The following is a 15,040-nucleotide window of genomic DNA, read 5'->3' on the forward strand; positions in this document are numbered from 1 at the left end:
GTATAAGTTTCATAACATTTGGTTGAGGCAACTTAAGTTAGAGAACAGAAACATAAAATTTTGCATTTTTTTTCCATTTATAAAGGGGCATAACTCGAGAATGGTTAAAGTCACCCCACCAAAATTCTAACTTGATCTTTATTTTGTGGTAATATGCATTGTGTATAAGTTTCATAACATTTGGTTAAAGCAAACTTAAGTTAGAGAACGGAAACTAAAAATTTTGCAATTTTTCCATTTATAAAGGGGCATAACTCTAGAACGGTTACAATGATACTACCAAAATTCAAACTTGATCTGTATTTTGTTGTAATAAGCATTGTGTATAAGTTTTATAACATTTGGTTGAGGCAAACTCAAGTTAGAGAAAGGAAACCAATTTTGGGACGTACGGACGTACGTACATACAGACGGACAAGGGTAAAACTTAATGCCCCCTCCGCTACGTCGGGGGCATAATAAAAAAATTACCAATCAACTCTTTATGAAACAGTACTGCTATACATTAGCTAAATTAGTGTAGTATTTATCTATATGTCATTATCATACAGGCATTAGATTTCAGACCTAATGGGACACTGGTAACTTTATTGTAACCCTAACCTGAGCAATATTAGATTTCAGACCTAACGGGATACTGATAAATTTATTGTAACCCTAGCATTAGCAACATTATATGTCAGACCTAATTGGATACTGATAACTGTATTGCAACTCGAGCAACTTTATTGTGACCCTAGCCTGAACAATAATCTAAAATTTCTCACCAACTGAAAAATTTGCTTTTATGATACAAATTGTACAGTAATTTGTTTAAATTTTTGATTGTGTTCTACAGGAAACAGTGATAAACTCCCAGTCAAGGCACACTTCTATCATTTCCATACAAAACAATTTAACAAGATTCAATATTGAAGTAGACAACAAAATATTAAGCAGTTTGTTTTAATACTTTATTTCATATAACTTGCACCAATACACATGTATTTGATTCGGTAAACAGCTGGTACAATATTGAGCAAACAAAGCTTGGCGATGACAAGTCAACACATTTAAGCTTTGAAGTCCTAGTTAAATACTTAAGATGAGTGTAAATTTAAACTATGACACAATTCATTGATGTTTTAATGATTTTACATTGATAACTTGAAAATTACATGTATTTGCTATTATTAGGAGTTGTTTCAATGCATTTGTTACCCCATAAATTTTATAGGTAATACCATCTACGTGACTGAAATAGCAGGCAGATCTATGCTTCACATGACATGTATTGTTGTACCGACATGAACAGTTCTTCAGTTTGAACTAATTAAACCCATAACAGCTGTCTGGTTAATGAAAACAGTCTTTTTTTTTTTTAAACTTTCTGGTATTATCCAAATGTTGTCCTTAAGAGGTTGAGTGGTGTCATTCTACAGAAATAGGATCTTAGCTATTTTATGAAAGAACATGGTATATTTTAATGGTTCTAATAAATACAGCAAAGTCCACATGCTTAACTATCATCCTTGATAATACATTATTTCTTATGAGTAAATTCTTGTAGTTGGTGAACAATTTCTGAGTCGACTGAATCCATCATTTCATTAAAAACACTTTGTCCATGTAATAGCTGACAGGCTCTGAGTTGAGAGAGTAAATATTCTCGCAGAGCGATGGTATGTACTGGATCCTTCTTTGATAACTGAAAAAATACAGTGAACCAGTCTGTGAAACATGCTTTGAAAATTAGCAATAGGGATTTCTTCAGACATTGAATGATTTGTAACTCTAGTGACTACACATAAGAATGTACTTTTAAAATAGCTTTTCAATGGTAATTTTAAAAGTACATCATGTACATTGATTAAAGTGTCTAAGGATTTTATTGTTTGAGGCTAAATTTCAAGGGTTTTGTGAGCAAACCACCAGCTTATTATTAAAGTCATATCTCATTGTATTGGTAGGAAAAATGTGAAAATATAAATTACAGGGCTTGTATTTCTTATCATGATTTCCTTGATAGAGGGTTGCTGCTAACATTGAAGCTATAAACCAAGAGTTCCAAGTGGTGAAACTTAAATCATCCCTTCGTAAATTTCATGGATGTCATCACTAGTTGGTTGACTGTTATGGAATATCTGTTTCAGATGACAACAGATATGTTCCAATTGTCATACTACAATCCTGTCCCCTTTTCCCCTAGTGTGACCTACTGAATTAGACTTATCAACATAATTGCATTTACATGAGCAACACCATGAGTGCCACATGTGGAGCAGGATCTGCTTACCCTTCCGAAGCACATGAGATCACCCCCATTTTTTGGTGGGGGTCCAAAAATAAACTTTGATTTCATCAAAAATTGAATTATGGGGGTTCTTTGATATGCAAAATCTTACTGTGTATTTGGATTTTTAATCTGGGGACCCTTTTTCAAATTGGTTCACATTAAGGTTCAAAGGGTCCAAAATTAAACTTTGTTTGATTTAAACAAAGTTAAATTCTTGGGGTTCTTTGATATGCTGAATCTAAGCATCTATTTACATTTTTGATTTTGGGCCCAGTTTTCAAGTTGGTCCAAATCGGGTCAAAAATTAAACTTTGATATTAACAAAAATTGAATTCTTTGGTTTCTTTGATATGCTGAATCTAACCATGTATTTAGATTTTGGATTTTGGACCCCCTTTTCAAATTGGTCCACATTGAGGTCCATAAGGTCTAAAATTAAACTTTTGTTTGATTTCATCAAAAATTGAATTCTTTGGGTTCTTTGATATTCTGAATCTAACCATGTATTTATATTTTGGATATTCGAACATAATAAGGTAAATGTCCAATTTCAAATTTTTAAGTTCTTAAACCACATTCATTCTGTGTAAGAAACCTATGCTGTGTCAATTATTTAATCACAATCCTAATTCAAAGCTGAATCAAGCTTGAATGTTGTGTTCATACTTGCCCCAACTGTTCAGGGTTTCGTCCTCTGCGGTCGTATCAAGCTGTGCCCTGCAGAGCATTTAATCTATGTTGTGTTTTGTGTACTGTTGTTTGTCCATTTTGCATTATTTTCTGCTATCTGAGAAGCTACTACATTTGTTTTTTTCAAATACTTATTTTATTCAACATAAACTTTGTTTTCAACATACTTTGTTCTGTTTAATACGCATCAAACATTTATTTCCTTTAACTGATTTTCAGTTAACCTTAATTGAGGGTTGGATGACCTTTTTTCAGGAAGTCTGGATTGAGCCATTTAATTCGCAGGAGTTTCCAAATAGCCAAATTTAATCATACTGTGGTGAAGGAATGGACACATCATTTTCACAGGTATCCAGAAAAGCCATTATTTTCTCTAGAATTCGGGATAAGACCCCTTCCTACCCCCTCTTAATTTTTCTCTTCAATCCTTTTATTCATTGTTTGTTACTACATTAAATTGGCTTTCAGTATCTTTAGCTACCTTAGTTTTTCTTCTGTCATGTTCTGTTATCTGATCTGTAGCTTCATTTCCACAATAATACTCGTTATCATCATCTGCACCATCATCATGTATCACAAGGGAACTAAAAATGTTATAAAATGCATTAATTTATTTTCATGGATACCAATTTTCGTGGATTGACAAAGATTTATATATACATGTATTATATTAGAATTTTGGATTTTGCAAAAGTCTCCTTACAATCTTTTATATAAATTGAACATTGTTGAACATTTAAAGCTGTTATTTACCTATATCCACGAATTCAATGAAAATTGGTATCAAACAAAAACCAATGAATCCACAGTAAATAGATTTACTAAAAGTAGACTTTAGTACACTGATGACATGGTTTAGTTGTATAGTCAAACTATTTCCCTGCTGCAAAGTGGATGGAAATTGAAACATAAATTATTTCCCTGCTGCAAAGTGGATGGAAATTGAAACACAAATTATTTCCCTGCTGCAAAGTGGATGGAAATTGAAACACAAATTATTTCCCTGCTGCAAAGTGGATGGAAATTGATTGTCTAGAGAAAGGAGAATATGCTTTTTTTTTTATCTAAAAGGTCAGAAACTGCTTTTTTTCCCTACTAAGGTAAATCAACATACTAACCCCATGAAAAAAAAAATGTTGAAATAAGACCTATCATGAAGGTCAGGCTGGGTATTTTTAATTTTTGGAAGGTGAACTGTCCCATTGAATGAATCCAATAGCTATTGTCCTCTGTGGAGTTCATTCAATAAAAACTTTAATAAATTTCTCCTTGAAAAAAAATAATCATTCATTAATTAATTTTTTTGTACAAAAAATTAAACTCCTAGTGATGAAAATACTTGTACCAATACTGAATAATGAAATACAAAACTCCCTCTGGTGTTGTACTTATTCATTGATACTGTAATATCATCTGTTGTTTGGGGGTTACTTAATAGTATGAAGGAGATGTTTACTACACCGCTAAACCAGTCTCAAATGTTATCACTATAAAACCAAAATAAACTGATATAATTCATTTGAAATATGCACCATTTAAAATAAATTATCTACAGCTTTTTCTCATAATTTGATTTAAAGTTTTATTTTTGAATGGGTTCACTAACCCTCATTTGAAGAGAAAAAATGAATTTTTGACATAAAATTTGGTTATGTTCCTACTTGATTTTTTTTTTATCGTGTTTGACCTATAAAATCATGAATATGGCAATGAATTAATTGACGCAAAAATCATAAGGTCATCATAAATTTATTCTATATGTACATGTAATATCAATCAACTGCATAGAATTGGGGGAAAAAATCCAAATTAATAAACTTATCAGATATTTCCTTTTAATGAAGATATATTGTGTTAATGAGTTAAGAATATGCACAAAAAATAATACGCCTACATGTATTCAGAATACATGTATTGATCAAATAAAATGAAATGTATTCTAAAGTTGACATAAATTTGTAATTATTATCTCTTGCTCTGATAATTTGTGTCCTTCAGAATTGGTACATGTATTTTCATCACTAAGATTTAAATCTTTTTTGTACAGCAAAAGAATCAATAAATGATTGGCTTTTCAAGGAAAAAAAATAAATTCCCATTGAATGATCTCCACAGAGGACATTAGCTATTGTATATATTCAAAGGAACAGTTCCCCTGCCAACAATTTAAATACCCTGACCAACACCAACTGATTCTAATGAAAGGTTTCATTTCCTTTGAGATAAGTGTTTATTTGTAAATCATTCCCTTTCTAAATATCCTGTATATTCTTCAGATGGAAGATTTCAATAAAGGAAAACTTAAAATGAAAGTTGCTGAATCATTATAAGAAAATTTAAATAAATGAGAATAAAACAGATCTTTCAGAAAATATTCTCCCATTTGTATAAAAAAAGCACCCAAAAGAGGAGTATTCACTTGCATTTTGATATCAGTGGTGTTTCCCATCATGCAGTTTGAACCAACTGTACCAAACAAACAGTAAGGGAGCAACCATTTAACTTCAAGGGCGGGGTTATGGTTTTTTGTCTGAGTCAGAAATTTTTACTTTGTTTTTTTGAAGCTATCAATCAAATTATTTTTTTTCAAAATTTAACACTATAAGGTAAGCGGAAAATCTGGATTCAGAATATTTTTTTTTGTCATCTGCTTGACCACAATATTTTTTTCATCAAATTGGGGAACAGAATATTTTTTTAAGAAAAAACCATAACCACCCTTGAAATTAAATGGTCGTTCCCTATTATGAAACAGTAACTGATTGGTTTAGATCTAGTAATTGACCTGAAATGACTCATCAATCACACAGGAAGTAGTCTGCAGAATATTGGTTTGAACTCCATAGTGGAAAGCACATGCAGATGTCATTCACCTGCGCTCTGTGACATCAATATATAATGGACATAACCTCATAGTGAACCATTGTTTGATATTTAATGAATATTGGATCTTGTAAATGGTAGCCTCTGTTTTGCATAAAAGATGCTAGAGCCAGAATAATAGATAGGTAACTACATCCATTCATGAGTTTATTGTAAAGGTATGACAAAATAGAAAAACGAGATGTGTCGGAACGACACACATGGTCCCCTCGGGAAAAAAGCTTGAAGCTCAACATATGTGAAGGCGTTTAGAAAAAAAATCTAAAACTGTTTTATTTTCATGAAATTTTCTTAAGCCCCTAATTTCGGCAAAAATAAGTGGAGCGGAACCAAATGTAAACTTGATCTGTAACTCATCATAGTACTCACATACTAAAAATTAGCTCAATATGCGAAGTCCTTATATTGTTCCTTACAGAATGACAGACAAGGGTAAAACTATATGGCCCGACCATTTCGTGGCGAGGCAATAAAAAACCATTGCCCCATCAAACGACAGTATGATTGAAAATAGAATATATTTCCATTTGATTAATCAACAAATGCCATTCCACGATCTATGCTCATTTTAACATTGGTGTCAATATAAAGAATAATTTCGATTCTAAAAGGAAAATTAAGAACTTTTGTACTTTGGAGGGGACATAATACACATTCAAAAGGCTGCAAAATTCATTTGATGAAACATTAAAAACAATGGTTTCACATTTGAAAAGTGAACAGATACACATAAACTTACTATCAGATTAATTTTATTTAATTTCCTAGCAAGCAACATGAACAAAAATGTCCATTTTGTTCTTTGGTTTTGTTCAAAATACAACTGATGTTGTAATTTTAATTGTGACATACTGCATGACTTTGTGCACCCAATGTTCTATTGGAATAAGAACATGGCTTTGCTTACAAGGCGAAAGAAAAGTGTGGTATAAGAATACTGTAAATTCAGAAATCTTTGTGTGCATTTATTATTGTGATTGTTGAACAATAGACACAAATGCGCAAAAAATATATAGCCCCGTTGAAATTTTCGCAATAACATTTGAATTTACATTACTAAATGAGAGTCTGGATAGGGTTTACGAAATAGAGAATAATGGGCAAAAAGTGCAGTATAGAGGGCTTAAAAAATAAAAAGAAATAGAGAAAACTAGGCCCAAAAATAAAATTATGTACAGAAGAATGGGGGTAAAAATAGAAAATTATGGGCCTTCGGGTGTTTTCTGCTCTTTGGTCAGGTTGCTGTCTGTTTGTCCATTCTTATCTTTAAATAGATAAAGAATATAGAAAATTTGTCTAAAAAATTAAAGAATAAAGAAATGAATGACCCCCCCCCCCCCCCCCTAGCCCCCTAGACCCTTGTAAATAAATACATACTCTAATTGTATTGTAGGATCTTCGTCCACAGGAATTCTGGTCACATCATGTAATACTTCCACACATAAACACATAATTGCACAAAACTTTTCTTTAATAACACTGTAAAATATTAATTATATGGTAATGGAACTGCAGTCAAATTTCCTCTTTGTGAGCATCTATAAATCAATTAAACCTGACTTATGACCTGAGAGACTTTATCTGCATGTATTGAAAATTGCTTGAAACCATGACAAAAAGTGCTGATTGCATTACTTTGCTGACTTGAATCAAGTTATAGTATAAAACTAGTAATTTGGGCATGATCAAGAAAAGTAGCACATACTGGTATTTTAAACAATACAGTTCTGATGCATAGCTGTAACTTTGTAAATAAGTAATATATTTGGGTAATTTTGGTATCGAACAAAGGACTTGGGATAACTGTAGAGTAATTATTGAAAGATTCTTCTGAATATTAAAAATAAACTGCTTCACTGAGCGCAGCTGGATACGCCCGCAGAGGTCCAACCCTGAACAGTTGGGGCAAAAATGGACACAATATTCAAGCTTGATACAGGTCTGAATTTGGATTGTAATTAAATATTGGATATATTATAGGTTTCTGAATAAATGTAGTCAAAGAACTTGAAATTGGTTTTATGAAAGATTTCTTGCTGTTGTGCAATACACTGTGCTGTTGCGCAATACATAGTAAATCTGTTGTCAGACTATAAACAAATAAAATCTTATAACTCGGAAACGTAAAATCGAAAATTTATAAAAATCAAAAGGGAGCTTACAAAAATGGATATAAACAATTTACCAAAGTTTCATAAAAAATGCTGAAAGCATTTTTGAGTTATTGTCCGAAAACTGGAAAATCCCCCCTTTCTGTAATGAATAAAACCCCATAAATCGGAAACATATAGTCTGAAATTTATAAAAATCAAAAGGGAGCTCATGTTGATAGAAATCATCAATTCACCAAAGTTTCTTGTAAATTGGTGAAATTGTTTTTGAGTTATTGTCTGAAAACTTGAAAATCCCCCCTTTTTTAATGAATAAAACCCAAAAACTCGGAAATGGTAAATCCGAAATTTATAAAAAACTAAAGGGAGCTCACGTCAATAGATATGAACAATTCACAAAAGTTTCATGCAAATTGGTGAAATTGTTTTTGAGTTATTGTCTGAAAACTGAAAAATCCCGCCTTTTTTAATGAATAAAACCCCAAAACTCAGAAATAGTAAATCTAAGATTCATAAAAAACGAAAGAAAGCTCACGTCAATAGATATGAACAATTCACAAAAGTTTCATGCAAATTGGTGAAATTGTTTTTGAGTTATTGTCTGAAAACTGAAAAATCCCACCTTTTTTAATGAATAAAACCCCAAAACTCAGAAATAGTAAATCTAAGATTCATAAAAAACGAAAGGGAGCTCACGTCAATAGATATAAACAATTCACCAAAGTTTCATGCATATTGGTTAAAGCGTTTTTGAATTAATGTCCGACATGTTGATGACGGACGGACAGACGGACAGACGGACGGACAGACGGTCAACGGTATACCATAATACGTCCCGTAAACGGACATATAAAAATTTCATGAAATTGAAATTGAAGGGCATATTTTGCCTATCTATCAGATTAGAAGTACCGGGTTTTTGTACTAAATGTACCAAACTTCTGGAAACCAGTGCACGTTTATATGCAATAAAAGGTATGTTCAATTTTTAAGCACAAGCCAGGATAAGGTATAGTTTTGATCTTAAATGACTGTCAATTTATTTAAACTAAAGGCAAAATAGCTATGAATGCTTGAAATTGCAGAATTTAGCTTAGAAAACAACAGGGCTATGTATTATTGGTTTTATTTCTTATACATGAAAAGGCACTATTTTTTTTACATTTTGCTACACATTCCCTTTTAAAATAACTTCCCATGTATTTTCCAGTGCTAGTGACACATTTGAACTTATAGCAGACAATGCAATTTATGTTATTGACCTTTTACATGCAGACATTATCTATTTCACTAATCAAAAATTTTAACAAGTATTTTAATACAAAGAGCAAACATCTTTTTGGCAAAATTTCATTTGATTTTGTTTTTTTAAGAAACTATTATTCATCATTAACTAAAAGTCATTGCTCTCATTTTAAATTATAACTTTTCATCAATAATGACGAAACTTTTAAAATTTCACAGAAAGTAATCACTGTTTTCTGTGATGTAATAATTGCTATTGATTTTGAAGTTGAATTAATCCAGTGGATTTCTATACAATCAAACAGATTGTCTAAAGATCATATTTGTCATCATGTTATTGCAATTTGTCTTCTTCATACTTGTTATAAACTTTTTTTTATATAATTATCCCTAAGTAATACAAAGAGAAATTTCAAATATCTTCATGAATGTGAGAAATTTTATTTTCTTAACATAAAAGCTTCACAGAATGTAGATAAAAAAACAAAAAATGTATCAGAAATTATCATTACTTTTATGATAAGTGAATACAAGAAATATTTCTTTTGAAAAAAATTCTCTAAAAGCTAGAAGAAGTGTTAAGTGGACTAAATCAAAAGTATTCTCTTGATCTATAGAAAAGGGGCAAGACAAATTGAGAAAAAAACCTATGGTGCACTTGAAAAGTCTTTTGATAACAAATCACAATATATTGCATTAAGGGGTAGGGATATGAACAGATTTTGAGATATTTATCAATATATGATATAAAAGGATGAGGAATTCACCTCCAGGGACACACAGATTTATAATGTCCAAAGTCATTGTCAAAGGATAAAAAAAAGTTATTTTTTACATGAAAATGAAGTGTCCCAGAAACACTTTGAATTTCAAGTCAAAGGTCGAAATCAGAAGTTATTTTCAATGGTACACAACATATCTTCCAGGTGATGCATACAGGAGCCAGTTAATATCAAAAGGGTATTCTCGAAGGCTAAAAATGTTATAACCTAGGCAAGAATATGTCAAAAGGCCATGTTCACATGAAGTTCCTGGTGTTATGTAACTGTCTTATATTATACCCCTTTATGCCATGTCTATGTCATGAGATATAAAAGGCTCCCGGGAGCCTGAATCGCTCACCTGGAACTCTTTGTGTAGATATTGCATCAATGATTATTTTGCTGTTTTAACGTATATTAATGTGTTAAATTAAAAGTGCCTTTTAAAGATTCTATCTATCATACTTTTGGCAAAAAACTGAAAATCATCTTTCAAGGGCAATAACTCCTATAAGGAATCAATTGACATTTTCAGTCAAGTTGTCTTATTTGTAGGTCTTGCATTGCTGATCAGTTTTACTGTTTAAAGTTTCTCTCTATCTATCACAGTTTCTGCAAAAACTAAAGTTTGGTAAAAATTATCTTTCAAGGGCAATATCTCCTACGTATAAGGGATCAATTGACAATTTTGATCATGCTGACTTATTTGTAGCTCTCTGAGACTCTCTTACTTTGCTGAACATTTTTTGCCCACAAAATTTCTCTCTATCTATCATAGTTTCTGCAAAAAACTAAAAAAATTGGTAAAAATTATCTTTCAAGGGCATTAACTCCTATAAGGGTTCAATTGACAATTTCGGTCAAGTTGACTTATTTGTAGCTCTTACTTTGCTGAACATTTTTGCTTTGAAATTTCTGTCTATCTATCATAGTTTCTGCGAAGAAACTAAAAAATTATCTTTCAAGGGCAGTAACTCCTATAAGGGATCAATTGAAACTTTCTGTCATGTTGACTTATCTGTAGCTCTCACTTTCCTGAACATTTTTGCTTTTGCAGTTTCTGTCTATCTTTAATAGCTTCTGTGAAAAATTTTAAAAATTGGTAAAAATTATCTTTCACAGGCAATTATACTCCTATAAGGGATCAATTGACAATAATTTGGTCATGCCCACTTAATTGAAGGTCTGACTTTGCTGAACAATTTTGCTGTTTGAATTTTCTATCTATTTACCAGTTTCTATACTTAGACATGGTGGCCATTTTTGTTGGCTGACTGGAATAAAAAACATAAACTTTATATTAGATACCATGCGTATCATTCCATCCAAGTTTGGTTGAAATTGGTTCAGTAGTTTCAGAGGAGAATTTAAAAAAAAAAGTTTACGACCACGACGCACGACAACTGATGCCAAGTGATGGCAATAGCTACAAAAGATATGGCAACAACAAAATTGCATGAGAACAAGAAAAACAATATGGCTTCCATCTTCAAAGGGAACACAGAATTAACAGAAAACTTGTCTTCCCTTGTGCAATAAAAAAAAGGTTTGACTGGTATTCGAAATAGTACTGGCTTCATTAAATCCTTTCTTGTAAGCCCTGACTTTGAAAAGAAAATCACCACTTAAATACATTATGAATGAAATGTTTGGTCTAAGTCAAGGAGACAACAGCCTAACGACACAAAAAATCTATAAAAGTTAAGTTGATAAAGTTAACAGAGGCTATAATATTGATACTTACTTTAAATTAAGCGATAACAAAGACGTAACACATAAAGCACACAGTTTCCGTTTCTCTGGTTGTGTAATACTATCTATCTTCTCTGACAATATGTCCAAAAACATTCCTAGAATACTCTCACTCTGTAAACAATAAAAAATATATCATAATCATTTTTAACAAAAGAAAAAATACTATAAGTTATATTTAATGAGAGAATACCCTATAATGGGGAAAAATTTATGAGAAATAACATCTATAGACGATATGAAATCATCATTGAATTTCCTCATCTACTACCACAAGACATTTGTTAGCTTTATACTTTTATTCAACTTATTTGTATAGAGAGATTAAAATAAACTATATTTCAGTAATAATTTTCAATAAATTATCTTGAAAATAAAATGTCTGTACTAATTTTTTTGTGGTTTGAGAATCACCTTTGCTCTTCCTTATTCCTATTTTAAATTTTCAATAAATTTACATTATTTTTTGTAACACTTCCTCACTGTAGCATTTTTGTTTGAGTGCAGGATGTCAAGTATTATATCAAGCTAGGTCAAATCAAAGATTTAAACATTGGTATTTGCTGCATCTTTGCTGATCATACTTCAATTATTAGTAAGTACTGTAGAAATTGGAGCTATAACAAGGATTGGTAGCTTTATACTTGGGAGTCAGAATAATGTGTGGGTGACATGTCGTCCTTGGGACTGTACCATGTGAACTAGCATTTTAAAATTCCTAGTTAGTGTGTAGGTCAAAGTACAAAGTCAGGATTTATATTCATATCACATTAACATATCATCTTGACTTGAATATTCATGAAACATTTGCCACTGGCTGTGACATATTTACCTTCATATCATTAATTTCATGTAACACCTCCACCTATTTTCTAGGCAAACAAGGTCGGACCCATGGTTTCCAGAAAGGGGGAGGGGTGAAGTTAGCCTGAATGGGTGAAATAGCCAATTTTATTTAACAGTTTTATGCAAAAAATTATATTTTCTCTAAGTAAAAGGGTGGGGGGTCTCACACCCTCTATGTCGTCCCCTTAATCCACAGACACGCTAGTTTTTTTCACAACACTCCTTATATTTCATCATGTCTAAGATAAAAATGAATCTCAGATACACTTCTGAAAAAATGTTATTTTTATTACAAGATTTTCAATTTGGTATTTGCTGCTTCTCCAAAAAGCATTCTGCATTTTGGAGTTATCAAAGACTGGTTGAGTTGTAGACAGAATAATGTGTCCAGTTATGGTGACTGTTATCTTTTGAACTGGATAAAAATCTGATCAGTTGATCAGTCCATATAAATCAAGGGAAAGTCATATCTAATTAACATGTAGTCATACTGAATATGCACATAATATTTGCCACTGGACAATCTGCAGCCCTAAAATCAATCAATCATTATGTAAATTGGTAAGTCAATTTCAAAAGGTTATCCATGTTCAAATTCATGAAAGCCATAATACAATTTTTGTTAAGGGACTTTCCAGAATAAAGCACAATGGAGGCATGGGAGGCACATTTTAAGACCCAACCATGGTTGGAAATGGTACACTTGAATTTTCATTTTACTTATAATTCTTCAACCACCCACATTTAATAAATTAATTAATAATTAATTGGAGTGCCTCCTGACCCCCCACCTGATAAATTTGGAACAGCCCTTACTTAAAACTTACATCTTTATTCAAATCTGTTGCTACTTGGTTTAAAAAATTAAACATAAATTCTTGGTTCTGTAGGAGAATTCTGGCAAGAAGTGTAAGGTACATAGACAAAATCAATGGATGTTCCTGAAAAATTAAATTCTTGTAGTGTTCAAAGTTTGTCAAATAGTTATCTTGAAATTATTTAAATATATGGTATTCTGTTAAAACTAAAACATAAAGCAATATCTCAAAAAACCTCTTTTTTCAAGTAAAATCTTTTATAAAAAAGACAAGTTTACTGTTAAATGTCAAATAATTTTCAACATGCTAACCATAAAAAGTTAATTTGATATGTACAAATCTACAAAAATAATAAAATTAAAATCCATTTCAACAATATTTTTTATTTTATTTTGAGCTATCTTTTACATATTGATTAATCATTATTTGAAATTGGACAATTATGTTCTGATTTTTTGTTGATTTATAAAAAAAAATGGCTTATCAGGACAATGTAGTATTTAAATTCTATTTATTGATATTTCTACTGATGAAGTGAGTTCACTCAAATCCTGAATATTATTAACAACTTAAACAAGTTAAAAAATTCAAATCAAGAATGTTCTGCAAAAAAAATCATATTAATGTCACAATGTGTCTTGACCTATTAAACAACATTTTAAAATATTTTTAAAATGGTACACTTGAATAATATATAGACACGTAAGATTCAGCTTTAGTTTACATATTTAACTTGATTCCTTACTAAAAGTGTTTGCTTTTCAATTTTACCTTTCATTTAAACAATATAATATATATATATAATCAATAAATGCCAAAATCCTTATGCTCTTAATATAAAAAAAAATCTTGATAAAAAGTTTTCAAGTTCATTCTTTGTATTAAATAAATAAGACTTTTTTTTTCTAATCAGGTAAATAGACTTTGACCAAAGAAATTCAGTTATCTTAAATAAAATGTATAAATATTTACAATATGCAATAAATTAAATGAAATCAATGTGTGAAATACTTCCTCAACCAGGAAGTAAATTTGACCTTTATCTTATTGGTGTGTTTAAGTGTACATGCAAGGTACTCTGTGACATGGCATCTAGTAAAATCTGTCACAATAAAAGAATTTGTTTTAGTAGGTTCACTGTTGATGAAAAAATCAATGGTTTAGGAATTTTTCTGTTGTTATAGACATACATATTATCATTGTGAAATATACCATTTGTTGTGATATTGATATTCACATATAATTGTTTCTCCCAGTAAGAGTACTCTGTTCATTTGTAAAATTAGGTTCGTGTTCTTATTACCTCATTTTCTAGTACTGCTTTCATAAAACTTGGTAGTAATGGAGAGAATGCCTCTGGAGCCTCTTTTGGGAATGTTTTCAACACAAGTTCAATCACCTTCAATAAAATAACAAACATATTCAATATATAAGATAATTCAACAACCTTTATATAGGATATTACAAGAATCTGTCCCATTACTGATCACATCAACTCTAAATCTGTCCCACTACTGATCACATCAACTCTAAATCTGTCCCACTACTGATCACATCAACTATCAATCTGTCCCATTACTGATCACATCAACTCTAAATCTGTCCCACTACTGATCACATCAACTCTCAATCTGTCCCACTACTGATCACATCAACTCT

At 31.1% G+C, this 15,040-nt stretch overlaps 1 protein-coding gene across 1 annotated transcript in view; it reads right to left on the reverse strand.

Moving 5' to 3' along the window:
- Window positions 1-936: 936 nt before the first annotated feature.
- The window catches only part of LOC127735112 (importin-11-like), a 45,344-nt gene continuing 31,240 nt past the window's right edge, over window positions 937-15,040 (reverse strand). The window contains exons 21-26 of the mRNA XM_052245199.1: window positions 14,685-14,780; window positions 13,391-13,504; window positions 11,710-11,831; window positions 7,226-7,327; window positions 3,447-3,549; window positions 937-1,687 (exon numbers count right to left, since the gene is read on the reverse strand). Coding sequence (XP_052101159.1) covers window positions 1,523-1,687; window positions 3,447-3,549; window positions 7,226-7,327; window positions 11,710-11,831; window positions 13,391-13,504; window positions 14,685-14,780 — 702 coding nt within the window. The 3' untranslated portion in view covers window positions 937-1,522. The remainder of the gene's footprint in view (window positions 1,688-3,446; window positions 3,550-7,225; window positions 7,328-11,709; window positions 11,832-13,390; window positions 13,505-14,684; window positions 14,781-15,040) is intronic.

This window comes from Mytilus californianus, unplaced genomic scaffold, assembly GCF_021869535.1.
Source record: "Mytilus californianus isolate M0D057914Y unplaced genomic scaffold, xbMytCali1.0.p SCAF_3, whole genome shotgun sequence".
NCBI classification, from domain to species: Eukaryota; Metazoa; Mollusca; class Bivalvia; order Mytilida; family Mytilidae; genus Mytilus; species Mytilus californianus.